This window comes from Microcebus murinus, chromosome 18 (assembly GCF_040939455.1).
Source record: "Microcebus murinus isolate Inina chromosome 18, M.murinus_Inina_mat1.0, whole genome shotgun sequence".
Lineage (NCBI taxonomy): Eukaryota > Metazoa > Chordata > Mammalia > Primates > Cheirogaleidae > Microcebus > Microcebus murinus.
The window spans coordinates 57,330,456-57,354,354 of record NC_134121.1 but is presented as its reverse complement, the minus strand read 5'-3'; the positions used below and the strand labels follow the sequence as shown (position 1 = coordinate 57,354,354).

The following is a 23,899-nucleotide window of genomic DNA, read 5'->3' as shown; positions in this document are numbered from 1 at the left end:
AAGCAACCAAAGAATATCCGAGTGAAACTGCTCACAATTTCCTTGCAGGACAGCCAAGAAATACAAACTATTAATCTTCTGGCCATCTTGTAAGTTTTTAGTTAGAAATAATTAACAAAAAGCTGACATCAGTTAAAATATACTAATTTAGATTTATAAGACTTAGATTTTGATTTGCAAAATCTGACTTGGGAAAATAAACATGGGGAAGACAATAGCTACAAAAGAAAACCCACAAGGGCGAAAGTCAGAATTGGTTAAATTGAATTAAATTTTCACCATAAAATCTCATGGAAAAAGCAATCTTAATGAAAGTATTTTAAAGTAAATATTAAAACGAAAACAGAAAGAAGCAATTTAATTGCTCTGTATAGGAAACTGATCAAGGAATTAAACTGGCTTAATGAAGTAACAGCTCACTCCAGCGGAATGCTTTACTGATTAAATCTGTGGGGTATGATTCTTATTAAAAATTTATTTTTTTTCTTTTTCTTACAGAGAAAGGAAATAGGCAGTTATTAAAAATTGAGCTGCCACCTGGGCTTTAGGACTGAGCAGACTCCGAGATACAGGAATTATCTGTTGCCAGATGCTGTCTCAGGGCCTCCAGCGGGCCCCAGCTGGACCATCGCGAGGCAGAACTGCAGGGCTCGTGTGGGCCCAGGCCCTCTCGCCTTTGCCTTGCTATGGGCCCAGCAGAGACTGAACACCTAGTTCAGAGGACATCAAGTGACCATGTGGCCTGAGCTGCCCACTACCAACTGAGTGTTCCCACCCACCAAGCCAACTAGGAGTAATTAACTTAGTTCAGAGATAGGTAGTAAATGTCTCTTGGACAGGAGTACCGATTGACACTTTTTGTTCTAAATTGCAGAGAGGGTAGGATAATATTTGCTTGGACAAAGGGTAGTTGTATCTTGTTCCATGGAGACACAAAGTTATTTTTTACCATCGTATGGAAGTTCAAGTATGTGTGTAAGCACGTATGTGTGGGCCAAGCTGGTCCCCTGCATTATTGTCTCAGCAGCAAAGCCACCACCCTCTGAACCCCGGCCTGGGCTGCTGCTGACACTTCTTCAGCAGCTCGTTCCCTACAGGACAGGCTGCAGGGCCAGAGGAGAAAAAGGAGGGATGCCGCCTTCCTGTTTGCTGCTGCTTGGTGAAACCACAGCGACGGGTGACACTGACTGCTGTGCTCCAGCGCTGGTTCGCTTGCAGTCTCTCCACTCCCAGGAGCAGCCTCGCTGAGCCCTCAGAGGCAGCGGCACCAACCAGACAGCATGGCCTTCTCTGCAGGGCCCTCCTGAGTCTCCATCCTACGCTGACCTCTTCCCAGCACTCCGTCCCAGGAGCAATGACTGCACCTGTGATGCCTCAGTGTCCCACCCATTTTCTTTACTATGTGCTTGACAACTCCTGATGGGACCCTGATGGATACACCTACACACCTTGTGCACTAGCCTGTGTTGTGCACCTTGTCTCGCCATCTGTGAGCACCATCTGGGAAGGGACTAACACCTTCTGAGGATCCCACGCCCTGCCTGATGCTTAAGTGATCAATACTTGTTTGTTGCTTATGTGACTGTCACCAAACATTTCTTACTCATCCTCTTTCTTGCAGAGAAAATGCAAGTCACTTTTCCTTTCCTAGTCACTTTTCCTTTCCCGGAGGCTTTTCCCTTAAAAGCCACTTCATACTCCTCCCCTAGTTTCTCGCCAGCTCCCCAAAGGGCAGGCCATCTGTCCCCACTCCTGCTTCTCAGCACTCTCTGGGTCTCTTCAGAGTCAGGGAAATGACAGCAGGGAGGGAGAGGGCCTGCACCCCCGCAGGCAGCATTAGCGGCAGGCCGAGGAGGGCTTTGTGAGATGCAGGGCTAGGAGAGGCTGAGATGCAGGGCCAGGAGAGGTACAGTGAAGCCACCTCCAGAGACTAGTTCGAGGATCAACAGAAAGTGACCAGAAACCAGGGAGCCTGCGTGATGGGACATTCACCAGAGTTCGCAAAATTCATAAGTTTGTTTCATGTCTTTATTGACAAAAAAAGTCACAGCACTTCAGACTTTATTCAGTAAACACACGAACAGTAACAAAGGGCACCCACAAGTGACAGGCCTCGTCCCTAAAGTCTGGATCCAAGGCTGTGCCAGAGGGTGTGGGTGTCCTCTTAGCCCTACTCCCTCAGCATCTTGACGGACCCCCACCTCACTCACACCCCCAAGTGCAGTTAGAACTGTGCAGAAACAAGTTACTCTAGAGGAGCTGGGCCCCACTTCATTGCCAGGGAAAAAGACAGAAACAGTGCTACTTTGTCATCACGCAGGGCATGCCAGGTGCTCCCGGGCCTGGCCAGCATCACCTGTAGTCTCAGAGCTAGGGCAGAGAAAAAGGCAGAAGGACGCTCCCCACTTGGCAGTACTGAGCAGAAGAGTGTGGGTCACTGGTCACAGGGCAGCCCCAAGCCACCGTGCAGACTCCTCTCATCAGCCAGAATCTCCCAGGGGGACAAAGCTTCCAAGAAGGAATACCAGCTTGGTTCACAAAGGGTGTGGGTAAAATTCTCTCCCAGAAATCTTAAACGAATCATCCTCAGACTCCTGGAGTTCTGGAACAATTCTGTCACTGGGTTGCAGCGAGCAGGGAAAGTTGGTGAACACCAGCCCTCCCTCCAGGACAGCAGAAGATCGCTCCCATTTCCCAGAGTGCCTGGCTCGGGGCTCAACTGCAGACTTTCTCTCGCCCAGCTGTGCAATTCTGAGAAGAGCAACGCGGTCACGGTGTACTCGGGAGGCACTTGCCCAATGTCCGCCCTCTAGCCTCCCCCTGCACTTGGTGGCAGAGCTGGGGTTCATGGCCCAGCCCGGAGCCCTGGCCGCGCTGGCTGGCAGGCACGCCCCAGGGAAGCAGGACGGCCTCAATGAAGCCCATCGGGCAAGGCCCCGAGTTAAGCTGCTTTTCCTCCTAGTCAGTCTGACATTGTGCATTCGACTTGGCCAAAGGGCACCACTTCCCAAGTCTTCTGTCCTGCTCTGCTCAGAGCAGCTTTCCCTGCTAGCTCTACGTTACCCTGACTCCACCCAAATCTTTTTTTTCCCTGAAAGATCTGGCAGGATGGATGCCTGGAACCCTTTTGAAGGGGTGGCTGCTTTTACTACAGGTGGGAGTTCCTCTAACATTTTACAGCTGTAAAAATACTGGGCACGCGCCAGACTTCTGAGGCGCTGACATATATACTCACGGCGGTGTGTAGACATAAATGTATCAGCAGAAACCCCTGCACGCACGTGTCTATGTTACTCTACAGATACAGAGAAATAAGGGAAAAAGTGAGAATCCTAGAGAAAAGTTAAGCCATCTGGGCACAGTCAGGTCACAAGCTCAAAAGACACTTGGCACAGTCTACAGTGTTTCTAGAAATCACTGCCCTAGATGCGCCGAGTAAGCACTCAAGCTGCGGAGCACAGAGAACCTCAGCTGCGAAGGCGCCCAGGACGCCTGGCCTTCTCCCTACCACTTGCCGCATCAGGGAAGGTTGTCCGGGGAAAAATAAGGATTCTCTGGCTCTTTTGCATTCCGTGACCACTCCCCAAGACTCAAAACCTCAGAGAGAAAATGCGGACACTAGCTTTGTGGTCACAGCCAAAGGAGGGCTTCGCTACACCCTGGTCACACAAGCACTGGACCCTCAGCAACATGGCATCCACAGAAACAAGTAATGGCGAGGGTGGGTGAGAGACGCAGGGGGTCCCAGACTGCCCAGCAAACACGTATACGCTACTGGGGACACTGCGGAGTCGCTGACACCGCTGTGGGGCGGGTTTGCCAAGGCTAGAAACCAAGAAGAGACACAAATATTGCACATTCAGTCAAGGTATTTCCAAGGGACAGTCACAGAAATTACAGCTCTCTTAAGATATAACAGAATACGTTTGGCAACTTTCAAAAGAACTGTCCTCCCCATCCCAAGCCATAAGAGGGTCCACAAAGTCCCTTTATCTTTGGTCCGGTTTAAAAAGCCAGGGAAGAAAGACAGGATCAATGCTGGGTAAGAAAAGGCTGCAGATGCAGTTATACCAACTACCTCACGCTCCCGTCTGTCTGTCTCTCTGACTCAAACCTCCTCGTGGGGAAAAAGCAAGTTCACCGGAGGGTCCTGGCTGCTGGAGACAACTGAGGCACAGCTCCACACAGTGGCAGCTTGGTACTCTGAATCCAAACTCCAACCACAACAAAGGAGACCTCATCCTCCGTCTCCTCACAGAGGCTCTGTTCATAGGAATATCGGGTACTCCGGCAACCCTACCCTTTATCTAAAACCTCGACTCGACAAGCCGCAGCCGGAACGCTCTGCATCTGCTGTGTGACTCTGAGGGTGCAGAGAAGGAAAGACAGTGTTCCAAAGCAGCTGCCAACGCCCAGTGTGGCACGCTAGGGTGAAACCATGGCACAGCTCAGGGACAATCCTTCCTTTGCTCCAAGCCATTCCAAGGAGCTAGGCCGTCCTCCCCCTTCTCCCAGATCCCCAAAAGGCTCCAGTTGGGATCCTGGTCCAGCTGCTGTTGCAAAGATCTGTTACAATACTGGCTAAGGAAACAAAAGCAAGTTTCTGAAAAAGTACTCTGCAGCCAGAAGTTGCATCTGTCTTCGGAGTCCTACGGGTGGGGGTGGGATTCCTTTGGTTTTGACCAGAACATGTCTCCACTCGGGGGCCAGGCTCAGCTCTGCTTCGCAGTAGCGTGGTTACTGTACAGGAGCGAGATTGAACTTCACAGAGGTGCTCTGCGGGATTGCTCTCTTGACATTTGGGATTCTGGTGTCTCAGATTCTCAGTTTTACATCCGTGATCCTCTCTCCTGAAGAATCTGAAAGTGGGAGACGGGGAGAAGGCCAAGGCTGGTAGGCAGACTGCCAACGGAAAAGGAAGAGACCCGAGGCCGCTCTCTGCTGGACCCTGGCGAGCAGCCCAGCGATTCCGTCACCCCAGGAAGCAAGGCGGCAGCGGACCTCAACCTCACCCAAAGCCCTCAAGTTGTAAAACACGATCTTGCAGAACACAGTTGGGCCTAACGTTTATGTGCTATTAGACCAAAATTTTCCTGTGCTAAAGGACATGGTTCAAGCATACCATATACTGGTGATTTAGAAGTGTGTAAGTGCAGAGGAAAAAATAAGAAAACAGAGTGAAACAATTTTCTAGGAACTTAAGAGGGGAAAAATCACAAAGGCAAGAAAATACCTTTTCTTCTGAGGCAGCCAAAAAGAACAATAGTTTCACAGGATAAATGCAAAATACTTTCCAATTTTGAGTCCAGAATCCTCATCTTATAGTAACTGGTGGCAAGCTTTTCTTCTGCATTGATTTGGCAGAGGCTGGAGAAAGTCTCCCGTTTGCAGGTTCACATTTCCTAGCTAACTAAAAACCCTCACGGCTCCATAAACCCTGATTTAAATTACAACAGACAAAGTAACAAAATGAAGGGGGAATGCAAAGCTGGCTTTAGAAGAGGGAATATATGAGAAGCAACAGTTAAGGCAAAGCCCATAGAGACACAATTCCAGTGAGGTGATTTCTTACCTTTGCCTTTTCACTCGGCTCTATAACGATGCCATTGGTAGAATTATTTAGTTCTCTGGAGACCACACAGAGGAATTCCGCCTGATCCTCATTTCCATAGTTATAGGAAGAGCCAATGCTGATCAGCTGATGAAACAAGGCTGTGGTGAACATTCACTAAATGCTAAAGTGCTACACAAATCACACCCTCCTCCTGACTGACCTTTTGTTGTTTTACTTCTCAAAGGACAAAGAATTCACTGTGAGTATCAAGGCCCTGGGAATAACTGGGCCTGTTACTCATTGGGACATCACCAATGAGGCTTCCCCAAGAAGGAAAGCACGCCTTTCACCACAGCCCTCATGCAAGCCCTGAAGCCACCCAAAGGCAGTGGATTAACATGACCATTCTCCCCCCATCAGAAACTGAGGTGAAACGGAATGTTCTGTGAATGAATGTGGATACCAGCTTCAGCCAAAACGCAGAAGTCCCAGACAGGAGACTGGTGCTCAGAAGGACCTGGAAAGCACCAAGCAAACATCGAGAAGCTCCTGAAAGCCACATGCTGCTGGTGCTTTTAACCCTTCTGGAGAACTGAATTCAGTATTTAATCCTAAATGGGAACTACACATGCAGAGGAAGGAGCTGAGCAGACAGAGGCTGAGGTTGTCCTGAGGCCTCCCGGGGAGACCACGACTGATTCACCATGGGACTGGGCTGGGGGCCCCCCCGTCCTGACTTCCTCATGCATGTAATGGAGGCACTGACAACATACTTCGTCCTTCCAGAAAATAGTCATAAGATGAGAAAAGTAACATCAGAAATTTTTCATTGGTTTCACAAAAAAATTCCTTAAAAAAATAATATTCTTTGCTTAAGACTTTGTATCAAGGGCCGGGTGCAGTGGCTCATGCCTGTAATCCTAGCACTATGGGAGGCCGACGGGGGCAGATCATTTGAGCACAGAAGTTCAAGACCAGCCTGAGCGAGAGCAAGACTCTGTCTCTACTGAAAAATAGAAATAAATTAGCTGGACAACTAAAAAAAAAAAAATATATATATATATATATACATATATATATATTAGCCGGGCATGGTGGTGCATGCCTGTAGTTCCAGCTGAGCAAGAGCGAGAGCCCATCTCTACTAAAAATAGAAAGAAATTAGCTGGACAACTAAAAATATATATAGAAAAAATTAGCCAGGCATGCCTGTAGTCCCAGATACTCGGGAGGCTGAGGCAGGAGGATTGCTTGAACCCAGGGGTTTGAGGTTGCTGTGAGCTAGGTTGACGCCATGGCACTCTAGCCTGGGCAACAGAGTGAGACTCTGTCTCAAAAAAAAAAAAAAGAAAAAAAAAAGAACTTTGTATCAGGGAAAGTACTTAGGAGTAGAGGACAATAAACTCTTGGCAACACTTTGCAACCCACACCCGAATACGAAACTAGGCTGGCACACACAGTGGAAGGTCAGAGTGAGGAATAATCACTGTTGGCTCTAAAGGCAGAGACACATTTGCATTTGATCTGCAACATAATGCTGTAAACATACACTGTAGCTTTTATCTTAGAAGGGAAGATGATGGTGAACAGGTCAGCCGACTTCTTAAATTCTACATATGGCTGGGCTTAGTGGCTTATGGGTATAATCCTAAGACTTGCAGAGGCCAAGGTAGGAGGATTGCTTGGGGCCTGGAGTTTGAGACCAGCCTGGGCAACACAGTGAGACCTCATCTCTACGATAAGAAAATGAGCCGGGCTTGGTCACGTGCATCTATAGTCTCAGCAACTCAGGAGGCTAAGCCAGAAGGATCGCTAGAGGCCAGGACTTTGAGGTTGCTGTGAATTATGATGATGCCACTGCACTCTAGCCTGGGTGACAGAGTGAGACCATGTCTCAAAAAAAACCCCACAACTCAACTCTACATAAAAATAGGCATTAGCCATATAAAATATATTCACTCTTCACTCTCAGCCTTCCTGTGTTTTGAAGGAAACAGAATTGAACAATTCTGCCCTCTAATGGGAGAGAATAGTAAAGCTCTGACTCTCAGTCACAAACTGGAGGCTAAATGAACTGAAGCGGAGAGGACGGTAAAGCACCTTGCCACACTTCCCACTGCACCTGACTCCTCTGTCATATACCTGTCCCCCAAGCTTTTCTTGGTGGATTATACAGACATTAGGAATTATAAAGTCCTGACCCTGGGAGAAGGAAAGGAAGGCTTGTCAAATCCCTGTCTTCTTTAGGGATACATTCTAGAATCCCTCTGAGGGAGGAAAAACCAAAGGGAAGCACTTTCAAGACCAAACAGGCTCACTATTTGACCCCTGCATCCAGTCAAACTGAAGCTCTGGACCTGCAGCTGGGAGACACGGCACTCCTCCCAATTCTCCCCAACGCACCAGGTACTACTGAGCCAACCACCCCCACCAAGCGGCTTTTTCCCCCTGTTTGGGGGTGGGATCATACCTGGCCCTGCTGATCTCCCAGGACTATTAACTGGCTACTGCCAGAGATTGTTTGGAGAGCTGCAGACCCCTAGGATGAGATACTGGGATTGCTGCTCTTTAAGAGATATACCTGTTCGAATTTCCAACCGTCAGACATAGTGGAGACCATCTGTGTGAGCTCTTCCTCCTGACACTGCAAGACTCTGTACACGTGCTTCACGGGGCCCTGCAAAAACCCAGCACAGACTGTGAAGAACAGCAGCAAGGACACCACAGTTTGCAGCTGCCCCAAGGAGGCTCTTCAAAGGCATAAACAATAAAAAGAAATTTGCTTGAAATTTTTTTCTTGGCAGCCACCCACCATCCCCCTTTGCAAACAATACTGTGGTTTTTCAATAAAAACTCATCCCAGGAAAAGAAAAAAAGGGTCTAAGAATATGAATCAATAGGTAAAATGATTCTGAACTTTGGGGCATGAATTACATGAGCAGCTATACTGACAAATATAGATTCTATCCACTTCCCCAAGTAGAAAACAGAGTAAAATTACTCTTCACAAGAGAGCCACATTTTTTTCTGAGATTGTTTATATCTGACAGACATGCTGCAAATGTATACCATATTTTGGTTTATCCAGAGTAATATACGTGATTGTTGGAATAATATATTAAGATATTAAATTAATATATCAAATAGGAATCTCATAATGTTCACATGTTCAAGCTATTTTTTTTTTTTTTTTTTGAGACAGAGTCTGGCTTTGTTGCCCAGGCTAGAGTGAGTGCCATGACATCAGCCTAGCTCACAGCAACCTCAAACTCCTGGGCTCAAGTGATCCTCCTGCCTCAGCCTCCCAAGTAGCTGGGACTACAGAGGCATGCGCCACCATGCCCGGCTAATTTTTTCTATATATATTAGTTGGCCAATTAATTTCTTTCTATTTATAGTAGAGACAGGGTCTCGCTCTTGCTCAGGTTGGTTTTGAACTCCTGACCTGGAGCAATCCGCTCGCCTCGGCCTCCCAGAGTGCTAGGATTACGGGCGTGAGCCACTGCACCTGACATGTTCATGCTATTTTTAACCCTCTGCCGATGCTACCTGAAAGTGTTTCACTGTTAAATGGTAACACTCTTGGCCGGGTGCAGTGGCTCACACCTGTAATCCCAGCACTCTGGGAGGCCAAGGCGGGCGGATTGCTCGAGGTCAGGAGTTCGAAACCAGCCTGAGCAAGAGCGAGACCCCATTTCTACTATAAATAGAAAGAAATTAATTGGCCAACTAATATATATAGAAAAAATCAGCCGGGCATGGTGGCGCATGCCTGTAGTTCCAGCTACATGGGAGGCTGAGGCAGCAGGATTGCTTGAGCCCAGGAGTCTGAGGTTGCTGTGTGCTAGGCTGACGCCACGGCACTCACTCTAGCCTGGGCAACAAAGTGAGAATCTGTCTCAAAAAGAAAAAAATACTATTATTAGAGACAGGAAAGTAGTTAGAATGGTGGCAGCCACTAAAAGAGGTAAGAGGTCATGAAAATGAAGGCAGGTGGGAGTCCACTTTTGGGCTTGGCCCCAGAGCTACACGTGTGAGGCACTGCAGACAAGTTAAAGGAGGTAACATGTTTGGAAATCCACACACAGTTCACTTCATCTTAGAGCCACGTGAGACAAGTACAAAAGAGAGTGCCTTTGAACAACATCAAATCCTTTCTCAGAGTTTCACCAAATAAAAAGAACAGATGGAAAGATCAATTAACATCAAAAAGGTCTTGACATTCCTAGAACAAAAAAGCTTCCAACTGGGTATAAATCTACAAGCCTTCAGAATCTAGAGGATTAACTACCTTAATTGCTATCATCAAATAGAAATCTTATAATGCTCTCTAGGAATTAGCTTATGGCAAAGAAGGGAGAATGTTTAGGTACCATGTTTGAAAGGTTTCGAATTATATAATTTTTGGTACCATCAAAATTTACACTAAACAAATCAAGTTTGTTTTTAGAATGTGGAAAACTGAGGACAAGACTAGATTTCCAAAATGTCTAAGCTATTTAGTATCTACCATAGTGAAAGATGCCATGTAAACATGAGATCGCAAAGAGACTGGCAACGATAGATCACATTTCAAACGGTAATCTGCAAACCACCTACAAATTCATCTTTGAACATCGAAAAGGAGCCTTTCTGCTGTTGGCCACTTGGATGATAACTAAATGAATAAGCTCTTCTTGCCACCTCTGCAAACTGCTGAAGATAAAGTGGTAAGAGAGCTCATTTTTATCGTCAGTGTCAATTATTCATCCAGAGCCAGGAAATTTTGCTACATGAAGTCTAACATAGAAAGAACAAGGGATTGCATTTTACTTTTTTTTCCCCACACTTCATTCAGTATCAGAAATATTTTACTTTTAAAAAGAAACTTATGGCCAGGCGCGGTGGCTCACGCCTGTAATTCTAGCACTCTGGGACGCCGAGGCGGGCGGATTGCTCGAGGTCAGGAGTTCGAAACCAGCCTGAGCAAGAGCGAGACCCCGTCTCTACTAAAAATAGAACAAAATTAATTGGCCAACTAAAGATGTAGCAAAAATTAGCCAGGGCCGGACGTGGTGGCTCACGCCTGTAATCCTAGCACTCTGGGAGGCTGAGGCGGGCGGATTGCTCCAGGTCAGGAGTTCGAAACCAGCCTGAGCCAGACCCCGTCTCTACTAAAAATTTTAAGAAAGAAATTAATTGACCACTATATATAGAAAAAATGAGCTGGGCGTGGTGGCGCATCCCTGTAGTCCCAGCTACTCAGGAGGCTGAGGCAGCAGGATTGCTTGAGCCCAGGAGTTTGAGGTTGCTGTGAGCTAGGCTGATGCCACGGCACTCACTCTAGCCTGGGCAACAAAGTAAGACTCTGTCTCAAAAAAAAAAAAAAAAAAGAAACTTATTAGGCTGTGTGCGGTGGCTCACACCTGTAATCCTAGCACTCTGCGAGGCTGAGGCATGAGGATCGCTTGAGGTCAGGAGCTCTAAAAAGAAACTCATTGCTTTCGTCTTTTTTATTGATTTTTATTGATTTTTTTCCTGTCCCCCTGCCGCCTTCTTTTCTCTTTTTTTTTTTTTTGAGACAGACTCTCACTCTGTTGCCTGGGCTAGAGTGAGTGCTATGGCGTCAGCCTAGCTCACAGCAACCTCAAACTCCTGGGCTCAAGCAATCCTCCTGCCTCAGCCTCCCAAGTAGCTGGGACTACAGGCATGCACTACCATGTCTGGCTAATTTTATATATATATATTAGTTGGCCAATTAATTTCTTTCGGTTTTGATAGTAGAGACAGGGTCTCACTCTTGCTCAGGCTGGTTTTGAACTCCTGACCTCAAGCAATCTGCCTGCTTTGGCCTTCCAGAATGCTAGGATTATAGGCGTGAGCCACTGTGCCCAGCCTGTAGTGTACATTCTTCAAACAGCCTAACACATGTTCCTGCTGGACTTCAAGCTTCTTGAGAGCAAGGACCTTCTATTATTCACAGAATTCCAAGGGCCTAATAGGAGCTATTATGGCCATTCAAACACAAGTGAATGATGTGATGTGAAGTAAGCTAAGGACATCCTCTTGTCTTTCCTTCCCACAAACTAAGTGACATATTTTGTTTCACTTTGTTATTGTATCTACTGAGCTATATAAAGATCAAGACATCATAATAAAGATAAGTTGCCATTATGTTCTCAGAAACATGATTTGCAAGCAGCTTCTGCAACCTATCCCAGGAGACTGGTTTCAAGTCGCTTGCAGGAGCTGGATGTGACATGATCACATGCTAAAGGCTCATCTTAATAAAGAGCGACCAACTGGTTTTCGAAAGCAAGACCTTGTTTGGTTTATGTAGAAGGAGACAGATACTCTGTCAGAGAGAACAGGTTTTGGACCTAAAGTGCCCTGGGCTCCTCCCACTGCCATATGGTGAGCAGCGACAATCTCCTCGCTCTTCTAAAGGGACATGGGGCTGTTCTGTTTTCTGTGATTTCTCTTCTAATTCCTCATTCTGAGCAATTCTGGCTGAACATGGCAGACAGGCAGTGTTCTGCACAGACTGCCGGCTCTAAGCGGAAAGATATCCTTTTCAAATCACATCCCGATGTTCGAATAGAGAAAGCCACTTTAGACATCTCCCCCTTAAAAGTTCCAAACACATTACTTGTGAAGTTCTGTTCTCATTGTCTCGTATCCTTTCCTTAACCAGCCGCACGAGAGACGCGATGTTGTAAAACTCAGCTTCTTCCAGTACACCTAGAATGAAGACCAAACTCTACTCAGAGAGGTGTATGAGTTCACTAGAAAAACACCAAGAAGAGGCTGGAGTTCACATGCTTGCTCACAACTATATTTTTCGTATGCAAATCTAGCCTCTCTCCTTCTGCCTAGGAAATATCTCTTCACTGCTTAGGGTACACCCATGACCTTTTCCCCAGCATAATGCGTCAAAGCAGGGTCTGCTATGTTCGCTCCATTTCATCTCTTGTGTTCCTTACCTGGCACCTGTCCATGAGCTGCAGGATGTCTTTCCCACATGTCACTTAGTTCCTGGAACTAATAGTGTTGGACACCTCCTGAGCTTGCAATTTTTACCTAGTTTGCCCTAAAAGACATTGGGGAATAGGGGATCGAGATGTGTATATAAATGTATGTGGACCAAACTTAATAGGATGCTAATTAAGGATGCTAACTATTTGAACAATATAAAAGGAATCATTGAAAGACCCCCACGATAAACAAAAATCAAAGGACTTATGCATGACCACTATGAGGTGTGTGATCCTATACCAGGAACAAAATTTGCTATAAAGGCCATTATTAAAACAATGGATGCCCAGGCACAGTGGCTCACACGTGTAATCTTAGCACTCTAGAAGGCCAAGGTGGGGGGATTGCCTGAGATCAGGAGTTTGAGACCAGCCTGAGCAAAAGTGAGAACCCATCACTACTAAAAATAGAAAAAATTAGACAAGTGTGATGGCACATGCCTGTAGTCCCAGCTACTCGGAAGGCTGAGGCAGGAGGATTGCTTGAGCCTAGGAGTTTGAGGTTGCCATGAGCTAGGCTAATGCCACAGAACTTTAGCTCAGGAGACAGAGCTAGACTGTCTCAAAAAAAACCCCAAAAAACAAAAACAAAAATGAAAGACAACTAACAAAACTGGAATATAAGCTGTAGATAAGAATATTTATCAATATTAAATTTCCTGAGCTTGATAACTATACTGTCTGTGGTTATATAAAAGAGTATCCTTGTTCTTGAGAAATATACACTGAAATATTAAGGGATGAGATCTGCAATCTATTCTCAAATAGTTCAGAAATAAAAACTGTGGTGGAGGGTAGGCAGGAGGATAAGAGGGAGAGAAGGGAAGAAGGGGCAGAATGAATGATAATGCAAATATGACAAAAATGTTAAAAACTGGTGAATCTAGGCCGGGCGCGGTGGCTCACTCAGTGCTAGTGTAATCCTAGCACTCTGGGAGGCCGAGGTGGGCGGACTGCTTGAGGTCAGGGGTTCGAAACCAGCCTGAGCAAGAGCGAGACCTCGTCTCTACTAAAAATTGAAAGAAATTAATTGGCCAACTAATATATATAGAAAAAATTATATATAGAAAAAATTAGCCAGGCATGGTGGTGCATGCCTGTAGTCCCAGCTACTCGGGAGGCTGAGGCAGGAGTATCGCTTGAGGCCAGGAGTTTGAGGTTGCTGTGAGCTAGGCTGACTCCACGGCACTTACTAGTCTGGGCAACAAAGCGAGACTCTGCCTCAAAAAAAAAAACAAAAAAAAACAAAAAAAAAACAACTGGTGAATCTGGGTAAAGTTCTTTGTACTATTCTTGCTCTTTTGTCTAAGTCTGAAATTATTTCAAAATAAAATTTTTTTCTTTTTTTCTACTATCAGCCCGGTAACAAAATAAAATTTTATTGAAGGCATTAGAAAAGATACTTACTATTCCTCTTTTCACGAAACAAGATTACTCATGGGTTGGGAGTTGCAGCTGGATGGTGGGTGCAAAGAATTCACTGTACTATTTCTATTACTTTTATATGCATTTGAAATTTAAAAAAAAGGAAAAAGGACATAAAAAAAAAAGAGAGGATTCCTCTTTTTATCGAAACAGAATTGTTTTGCAGACACTGCATTAACTAGTACAGCCCTTACAAGCTCCCAGATCAGGGTGCCCTGGATATAAGTACAGTCCCCAATCTTCACCTGAATGTCTCCAATAGGACCAAGCCAAGCTTTGTAGAAAGATGACTAGACCCACTTACAGTCCAAATGCCCTACAAACCAAAAAGATGAGGTAACGATGATACACCTGACAAAGAACTGGAGAATGAATTAGGTCAGCTGCAGAAATTTACAGGGAAGCATGAGACCAAAGTCTTACAAGAAATGAGGCCGAGCCTTTATTATTTTTTTTTATAGCTCCAAGTTCAAACTAAAATTAAACATACAAATACCTAAATGTCAAAGAGATGTTTTGCTTCTTCAGACTACGGACATTCACTGCTAGCACATAAACAAATGTGAAAAAGGACTGTGACAGTTCTGAAGGTTTGGAAAGGCCGCCTAAGCAGCTGGGTTACTTATCTTCCTTCTCACTAAGGAACTGCACAGAGCTCAATGTGGCTTCCTTAAACAAGACTCCCTCAGACAGGACTAGGTAACTGGAGGCTTCCTGCTCAGTTCCATAAACCTTTACTACACTTGCACATGAGCTCGATGAAAACCTCAAACAAAATTCAAATCTGTAAAACAGCTTTAAAGACTTTACTTGCATTTTGAAAATGCAAACAGAGCTCTTACCTTCTTCTGCCAACTCCTTAGTAATGATGAGCTTCCCATGGCGGAGGTAGTTTAGGATAGGACCAAAGTAGGTGGGGTCCCTGTCAATCAGATACGCCCCTGTCTCGTCCTGCCAACCAAACACAAGGGTTATCACTGTGGAGCTTTCAGGAACATTTTAAACAAAGTCAGGGCAGGGTTTCACCCTCTTTGTCAGCACTCTAAGGCAATAATTCATTCCATCAGCTAAAAAAAATTTAGTGATGGCAAGTTTTGCTAGACATTTGCTTATCACAAAGTATTGGCAAGAAACCTATCTTTATGTACCTTGTACTTTAAGGTCATTTCGGGTAGGGTGTTACAGGTACAGTCATAACTTAGTGGCTTGAATTTCTAAAATCATGGCTTGGACAACAATTACCAACATTCTTTTTTTTATTTTTATGTATTTTTTTATTTTTTTTTGAGACAGAGTCTCATTTTGTTGCCCAGGCTAGAGTGAGTGCCGTGGCATCAGCCTAGCTCACAGCAACCTCAACTCTCCTGGGCTCAAGTGATCCTACTGCCTCAGCCTCCTGAGTAGCTGGGACTACAGGCATGCGCCACCATGCCCGGCTAATTTTTTCTATATATATTTTTAGTTGGTCAATTAATTAATTTCTTAAAATTTTTAGTAGAGATGGGGTCTCAAGCTCAGGCTGGTTTTCAACTCCTGACCTCGAGCAATCTACCCACCTCAGACTCCCAGAGTGCTAGGATTACAAGCATGAGCCACCACGAATTACCAACATTCTTATGTGGGATATTTGTTATTTAAGAAAAGAAAGAAAACATCAGAGCTGCATGATTTAAATCTTTGCGTAAGATAAACACTCTGACTTCTCCATTGCCCCTGAACTGCATTCCTAATTCTAAGAAAACCTCTGTTTAGTTGGCAATGCTCCTGAGCTCAAGGCCAACATCAGTGGGAGTCTGCATTGCCAGCTGTAATCTCACACACCCAATTCTGTGCCCAGAGGAAGCTTGGTACTGCCAGGACTTGGCTCTGAGCAGCTTTAATCCTACTCATCTTTACAGTAAAGGGAACAAGAAGAAACTGGCTTACACTGCCACAAGGAAGCTATAAGGTAGATAAAAATAATTTCTTTATAAGCAAGGGTTTTGGAATCTCTTTAAAGTTAGGCCAGGATAGGTTTCCATCAATCTGATATTTATTAGAGGAGAGGTAGGAGAGGAATAAATAAAATCAACAAATGTTTACGCAACCCCAACTGTATTGCAAGGTGACCAGCTGAATGCCATATGGGATATAATAAGATGGTGTGAACTATGCTCAGTACCTTTCATTTGTGTACAAAAAGAAGAAAGAGTAAAGTTAAAAAGAAACTCAAACAGTTCAAACTGGAAATGGCTTAAGTGTCTCATCACCTCTCAACCCTTTGGTTACCAGCCATGCATCTTGCCCAACAGCATTCCTTCGTCTTTAAGTCTTCATTTTCCTTTGCTCTTAACTGGTCAGCCTAGATTTGCACTGGCAAATAGTAACCTCTTTCTGAGGAACGCATTTCATCTCAAATATGGATCTAAAACAGCCACTGTTACCAGATAAAAGTTCTGGGGCCAGAACCTTAAGCAAGCAGTATGATATCACAAGAAGCACTCCCTGCAGCTCTCGAAGCCCAACTTGGCAGAGGGGTCTGAGAGGAAGTCTGAGAAAGCTACAAAGATGCCTTAGCTCTCCCTGACCCAGTTCTAGATGCATCTGGCACCGGCAGCGAGGGGCTGAAGAGGAGCCAGGGAAAGCTCATGCAGATCTGAGGGGCTGGGATGAGAGGAGCAGAGAATATGGAGAAAGGGTGCGGGTGGGCACAGTGCAGGAAAGGAGTCACTGAGAACGAAGGGCGGGGTCAGAGAGAAAGCTGGGGTGTGCCTGAGGATGAGGGTGAAGGGAAAGGAGGGTCCATCTGAGGCCCCCGGGACTAGCGTGAGAGGCCAAGGGGAGGAGGGGTCGCGGCCTGAGGGAGCTGCCTGTGAGGAGCGTGTCCTAGGACTCTGAGGACGAGTCCAGGAGGAACAGGGGGTCCGAAGGCCCGGGGGCGCGCCCGAGGGCGGGGCACACCTTGTCCGAGTCCAGCTCCGGGTCCTCCTGACAGCAGAGGCGGCAGAGGAAAGACTTGGGCTCCCGGCCTAGGGTCTGTCTGGTGGTCACGAAGTAGGTGCCGCCTACGTTCAGCCGGACCCAGCGGGCCGCGCCGCCGCCCCCTGCCCGCTCGGGTGGTCCGGGACCCGGATCCAGAGGCTGCGCGACGGCGGCGGACGGGCGGCCGTGTCCGCGGGGCATCGGGCCAGCCGGGCGTGGGCTGGGGGGCCCGCGGCCTGGGCCACCCCCGTCGCCCACCCCACTCCCGCCACCCCCTCCCAGCCCCGCCATCGCCGGGTCCAGCTGCAGCTCCGCCATCTTGGGCCGCCACCGCCGCCGCCGCCGCTGCCCGCGCGTAGCCGGGCCGGCCCATTTCTCGGCAGGGAGAGCCGGGCCGGCCCATCGGCGGGGGTGGGGCAGGGGGGGAGAGGGAGGGGAGCGCCCCCAACCAGTGCCCGGGGACCCGCGCGGTGGAGGCGCTGTGCCCGCCCCGGGGGTGAGACTTCCGGAACCAGCCCTCATCTCTATTGGTTGATCAGCGAAGCAAGGCCCGCTCCTTTGGCCTTGGGGTTGGCTGAGAGGAGGTCTTCCGGTGACCCACTTCCGTTCTTTGCTGCTGCGGACTCTGGGCGGTCGGGGTCGGTGAAGGTGAGTGGGGTTCAAGGGTGCTGGGCTTGAGTCCCGGTGGGTTTCTCTGCTTTGCTGCCTCAGGCCTCGCGCCGGGCCCTCGGTTGCCCCGCTGGCACAGTGCTCAGGTGTAGCGGCTGCGCTTTGCTGCGCGTTCCCTTCTTCAACCCTCCTGGGAGCGCGAAGTCGGGGGACCGAGCTGTGACCCGGCCGCGGCTGATTTAGATTTAGGTGCTGCCCCCAGCCCTGTCTCGTTCAGTCGTCCGCTTTGGGGACCCGGGAGACGTTACACAGACATAGTGCTACTTGCTGAGGCACACTCAGCAGGCTCTGGAGGCTTCCAGAGCGTGAGCAGTATTCAGGGCTTCTCGGGTGCAGGTTTCATTTACTCATTCAGCGAACATTCATTGAGCATCTCCTGTGCGCATGGCTTGTTCTAGGCACTGGAGGATTAAAGAAAAACATCTGTTTATGACTTCTGCCTTCTACTGGTGCTTGGGAAAGTCTCTGTAAGGTTATTTGTTTCTCTGGTCTCTTTAAAAGTTACCTGCTTAGTGCCTTAACAACTCCTCCCCTCCGCTCCAGGAAACGACTGTCCTGAGAAGGAAAGAAAGGAAGAGGCAGGGGTTTGACAACTTTCTTTAAGATCCTGAGGAAGCTATCTTACACCTCCCTTGAAATCCACGCCAAAGACCTTTGGCTTTACAGTTTTCTAATATCTAATCCAGATCTTTTAAAATTACTATTTCCCTATATTCTGTCTTGGTTTAAAAAAATATGGCTGTAACCATGTTCCATCGTCTTTCTCATTCACATATATAATGGATACCTCTTAAAATGCAGGCAGGGCATGTCCTAGTCCTGTGGGGGTAATCCCACATGAATAAAAGATGAAGGTATGTTACCAATCTAGTAGGAAGGGGGGTAAGAGAGCCCCATAAGTTTGTATAAAATTGTAGAGCAAGTTGATGTGCAGTTTCTTTGATACTTTTAACAGCTGTCTGAGTTAAGCAAGGTTGATATTATCCTCATTTTACAGATAAGGAGATTATAGCCCAAAGTCTGCTCTATGTAAGCCTTGTCAAAACTTAGGTGTGTGTCTGGTTCTGTCTACTGGAGAATCAGTGAATAAAACACAATCTAGGTGGAAATGTATTAAATTATTAACTTTTATGCAATGGATGAACGTTATTTTAGCAGCATTTCCAAAGGAACATGGAGAGCAACAAGTAGAGAGCTGGACTTTTTTTTTTTTTTTACTTCCGATGTTTTATTTAAGAACTTATGCAAAATATTCCAAATAAATGAATTTTAATCCTCATCTTCCTCCTCTTCTTTGTCCTGGTTAATTTGGAAGTAACATAATTCGTAACTCTCTTTGCTGTTAGCAACTACACGCAACCAATCATGTAGATTGTTCTTCTTCAAATATTTTTTGGTGAGATATTTCAAATACCTTTTAGAAAAAGGCACCTCAGAAGTGACAGTGATCTTGCTCTTGCTTCTCTCGATGGTCACAACCCCTCCCCCGAGATTTCCAGCTTTTCCGTTCACTTTGATTCTCTCTTGCAAAAACTGCTCAAAATTAGCAGCATCCAGGATTCCATCTTCCACCGGGTGGGTGCAATCAAGAGTGAACTTCAACACTTGCTTCTTTTTTTTGCCCCCCTTTGCCATAAGCTTTCTTGCGGGTGCCATGGCGGCAGCGGAGGCAGAAAAAGGAGAGCTGGACTTTTGAGGATGAGGAGGAGTTGGGGGCTAGAGGAAAGACAATTTATTTTTAAGTTTTATTTATTCATTAAGAGACAGGGTCTTACTCGGTTGCCGAGGCTTACTCAGTTGGAGGTTACGGTGATCAGAGCTCACCGTAACCTCCAACTCCTGGAGTCAAGCGATCCTCCTGCCTCACTCTCCCAAGTAGCTAGGACTGCAAGCACATGCCACCACACCCAGCTAATTTTCTTTTTTTTTTTGTAAAGATGGGGTCTTGCTCTTTGCCCAGGCTGTTCTCAAACTCCTGGGCTAATGGGATCCTACTGCATTGGCCTCCCAAAGTGGTAGGATTAGGAAGGACAATCTAGTGGGAGAGAGTATATTTTTGTGGCAGATTACACACCTTGAATTTGAAAAGCTAAACTGTTCTCCTTTTCCAATTTAGTAATCTTAGTTCCTCTAGTTGATAAATATACCCACCAAGTGCTCAACAGATGCTGATCTATTTCTTAAAGACTTGCTTATTTCTAAGATGCCCTTTAGAGCATTCTCTCCAAGATCCCTGCTTTGATCTTACTTGACTTACTTTATTTTCCAGGATCCCAAGATGGCTGGGCGAAAACTTGCTCTAAAAACCATTGACTGGGTAGCTTTTGGAGAGATCATACCTCGAAACCAAAAAGCTATTGCTAATAACCTGAAATCTTGGAATGAGACCCTCACCTCCAGGTCAGTATGTTTCTGAGAGGGAGCCCCATACTTGCCACTGAATCTAGAAGCAAACAGTGTTGTGGAATTACATGTGGATTCCTGATGCTTTTCTGACAACATATAAATAATGCATTTTCCTGGCTGGGCGAGGTGGCTCACACCTGTAATCCTAGCACTCTGGGAGGCCGAGGCGGGCGGATTGCTCGAGGTCAAGAGTTCGAAACCAGCCTGAGCAAGAGTGAGACCCCATCTCTACCATAAATAGAAAGAAATTAATTGGCCAACTAATATATATAGAAAAAATTAGCTGAGCATGGTGGGACATGCCTGTCAGGAGGATCGGTTAGCCGAGGAGTTTGAGGTTGCTGTGAGCTAGGCTGACGCCAGGGCACTCACTCTAGCTTGGGCAACAAAATGAGACATGAATGAATGAATGAATGAATGAGCGAATGAGCGAATGAATGAGCGAGCGAGCATTTTCCAAACAGAAGTATATTTTTGCATTTTTGTAATGACCCTACAAGAGAATAGTGTGATAGCACTCCGGGTCAGGAAGTTACTGTGTGAGTTTTCTGTTTGCTCATGGGACAATCCTAACTTTTGCTTTTCCATGTGAGCAGGTTGGCTGTTCTACCTGAGAATCCACCAGCTATTGACTGGGCTTACTATAAGGCCAATGTGGCCAAGGCAGGCTTGGTGGATGACTTTGAAAAGAAGGTGAGACTTCAGACCACTAAAGCACTAAGCTTGTGTGGGTGGGGGAGCAGGAAGGTGAATAATTAATTACATATATAGGCTGGTAGCTAGATCCCTAGGGGAGCTTAGGAAAGATGGATGTAGCCAGAGGCCTAGCAGTAAATAGGTGCAGAGGATCAGGGTCTGTTCCTTCAGCCATTTGGGATAGTGTTAATCTGGGAGCCAGGGGGCTGTCAAATTAAATGTTTGCCCACCTCTTCTTGAGTTTCCTTTTAGCCTCCTACCTATCTCCCTTTGGAACAAACTAGCACCTTTTCTATTCTTTTCCTGTTTTTCTCCTTTTTCTGGTCTTTTTTTTTAATTGCTCCTTACAATTGTAATTTTCATCCACCTATCGTCCTTTGATATTACACGTTAAGTCTCAATATCCAAAGTTATTTGCTTATTCACTTGCAGAGGCTTATTGAGAGCCTACTCTGTGCCAGTCACGGTGTTTAGTGCTAGGGCTAGAACACTAAGCAGGCTTCTGAGGAGACTATCTTCATGTCCATTATGCAAATGTACTTCCACCAATCATATTTCTAGGGTTGTCATGTAAAAGAGAAATCGGAATTTCTTTAGAATTTGGGGTGCCAAGAGGTCATTTTCCTGGTCATAGAGTCCAACTGTCCTATAATAAAGAATTGTCTAGGCCGGGCACGGTGGCTCACGCCTGTAATCCTAGCACTCTGGGAGGCTGAGGCGGGCGGATTGCTCGAGGTCAGGAGTTTGAAACCAGCCTGAGCAAGAGTGAGACCCTGTCTCTACTATAAATAGAAAGAAATTGATTGGCCAACTAATATATATAGAAAAAAATCAGCTGGGCATGGTGGTGCATGCCTGTAGTCCCAGCTACTCACGAGGCTGAGGCAGCAGGATTGCTTGAGCCCAGGAGTTTGAGGTTGCTGTGAGCTAGGCTGACACCACAGCACTCTAGCCTGGGCAACAGAGTGAGAGTCTGTCTCAAAAAAAAAAAAAATTGGGCCGGGCGCTATGGCTCACGCCTGTAATCCTAGCTCTTGGGAGGCCGAGGCGGGCGGATTGCTCAAGGTCAGGAGTTCAAAACCAGCCTGAGCAAGAGCGAGACCCCGTCTCTACTATAAATAGAAAGAAATTAATTGGCCAACTGATATATATATAAAAAAAAAAAATTAGCCGGGCATGGTGGCGCATGCCTGTAGTCCCAGCTACTCGGGAGGCTGAGGCAGAAGGATCACTCAAGCCCAGGAGATTGAGGTTGCTGTGAGCTAGGCTGACGCCACGGCACTCACTCTAGCCTGGACAACAAAGTGAGACTCTGTCTCAAAAAAAAAAAAAAAAAATTGAAATGCATACTGGCTTTCTCTTGGGACAAAAAATATGTTTTAATACGATCTGTAAAGATTAGCAGTTTTGAGCCCTTTGGGCTCCTGAGTATATTGGTGACAACTCACTTTCCTTGTGTTGTAGTTTAATGCCCTGAAGGTTCCTGTACCAGAGGATAAATATACTGCCCTAGTGGATGCTGAAGAAAAGGAGGATGTAAGTAGTTGATGCTCTTACTTGCTCTACAGTTCTCTTAATACTGACAGCTCTGTGTGTGTCTTAGCAGCTAGCTTAAGGTAGAGTGAGTTAAATTGAAAATTTAGGAGTTGACAGCAGGAAAAGAATGAATTGTTAATAAATATAACAAGATGGATGAATTTCAAAATAATTATGCTGAGTGAAAGAAGCCAGCAAGAAAAAAAAGTGCATACCATATGATTCCATTTTTTTTTTTTTTTTTTTTTTTTTTTTTTTTTTTTGAGACAGAGTCTCACTTTGTTTTCCAGGCTAGAGTGAGTGCCGTGGCGTCAGCCTAGCTCACAGCAACCTCAAACTCCTGGGCTCAAGCGATCCTCCTGCCTCAGCCTCCCGAGTAGCTGGGACTACAGGCATACGCCACCATGCCCGGCTAATTTTTTTTTTTTTTATATATATATCAGTTGGCCAATTAATTTCTTTCTATTTATAGTAGAGACGGGGTCTCGCTCTTGCTCAGGCTGGTTTTGAACTCCTGACCTTGAGCAATCCGCCCGCCTCGGCCTCCCAAGAGCTAGGATTACAGGCGTGAGCCACAGCGCCCGGCCATATGATTCCATTTTTATACAACTCTAGAAAATGCAACTAATCTGTTATGACAGAAGGCACATCAGTGGTTGCCTGGGGATAGTTGGGAGGGAGGTGATAAATATATTCACTATTTTGAGTGTGGTGATGGTTTCACAGGTGGATACATATATCAAAACTTATCAAACAGTGCTCTTTAAATATATGCATTTCATTTCAGTTATACCTTAAAGCTGTTGGAAACAATTAAGAAGTTGGAACTAGGTGGAAAAATTATCCAAGTAGTATTCAAATAACTATTTGCTTAAATGCATTGAAGGACAAACATTGGAACCCAGATGGCTTGTGATGTGGCCAGAGAGAAGCCTGGCTAGGTAGTCATGTGGTTTGTCCTGACCATTCAGTGGCCGGTCCCTGTGACACAGGCATTTCTAGGTCCTCTGCATGAGAAACTTGGTGAAGAAACCTGGTCCTAACATCCAAGGTGGTTTTCCCTGGTGGGCTTCTCCGTGGTGTCGGGGAAAGCTGTGGCTCTCCTCCCAGAGTGAGCCTCCCTAGTGGTCACGTGTTCTCCGTAGGGCTCTAAGACTCCTACTGTGGGAGCCTGGGGGAAGAATACAGCTTGGCTTCAGAACCCAATTTCTCCTTTCTCTTAAAGGTGAAAACCTGTGCTGAGTTTGTGTCTCTCTCAAAGGCCAGGATTGAGGAATATGAGAAAGAGGTAAGGATGCACCGTGGCCTTTGCCTGCAATACAGTGTCTCTCTTTCATGGCCATACCTCTTTCACTAGCAGCAGAAACCTACCTGGATTCTTGTTTTGCATCTCGTGGCCCTGTGTACCTTAACCAAGCACATCTCCCCTCTTTGCAGCTGGAGAAGATGAGGAACATAATTCCATTTGATCAGATGACCATTGAGGACTTGAATGAAGCCTTTCCGGAAACCAAATTAGACAAGGAGAAGTATCCCTACTGGCCCCACCAGCCAATCGAGAATTTATAAAAAATTGAGTCTGGGAGGAAGTTCTGGCCCTTATATTACACACTCTGGACATTAAAGATAAAAATAATTA

The 23,899-nt window shown here is 46.1% G+C and overlaps 2 protein-coding genes and 1 pseudogene across 2 annotated transcripts; 1 reads left to right on the top strand and 2 right to left on the bottom strand.

Moving 5' to 3' along the window:
- Window positions 1-2,014: 2,014 nt before the first annotated feature.
- KCTD2 (potassium channel tetramerization domain containing 2) lies at window positions 2,015-17,308 on the bottom strand. The gene is made up of 6 exons (XM_012778760.2): window positions 16,933-17,308; window positions 14,835-14,943; window positions 12,183-12,274; window positions 8,136-8,231; window positions 5,573-5,698; window positions 2,015-4,859 (listed from the first exon to the last, which is right to left on the bottom strand). Exons 1-6 carry the CDS (start codon window positions 17,269-17,271, stop codon window positions 4,830-4,832), a joined length of 792 nt encoding a protein of 263 aa, XP_012634214.1. The 5' UTR covers window positions 17,272-17,308; the 3' UTR covers window positions 2,015-4,829.
- Window positions 17,309-17,453: 145 nt separating this feature from the next.
- On the top strand, window positions 17,454-23,899 carry ATP5PD (ATP synthase peripheral stalk subunit d). Its single transcript, XM_075994734.1, has 6 exons — window positions 17,454-17,601; window positions 19,892-20,022; window positions 20,625-20,721; window positions 22,189-22,260; window positions 23,486-23,548; window positions 23,698-23,899. The coding sequence occupies exons 2-6, from the start codon at window positions 19,901-19,903 to the stop codon at window positions 23,827-23,829; spliced, it is 486 nt and encodes a 161-aa protein (XP_075850849.1). The 5' UTR covers window positions 17,454-17,601; window positions 19,892-19,900; the 3' UTR covers window positions 23,830-23,899.
- Window positions 18,877-19,278, bottom strand: LOC105878921 (large ribosomal subunit protein eL22 pseudogene; annotated as a pseudogene).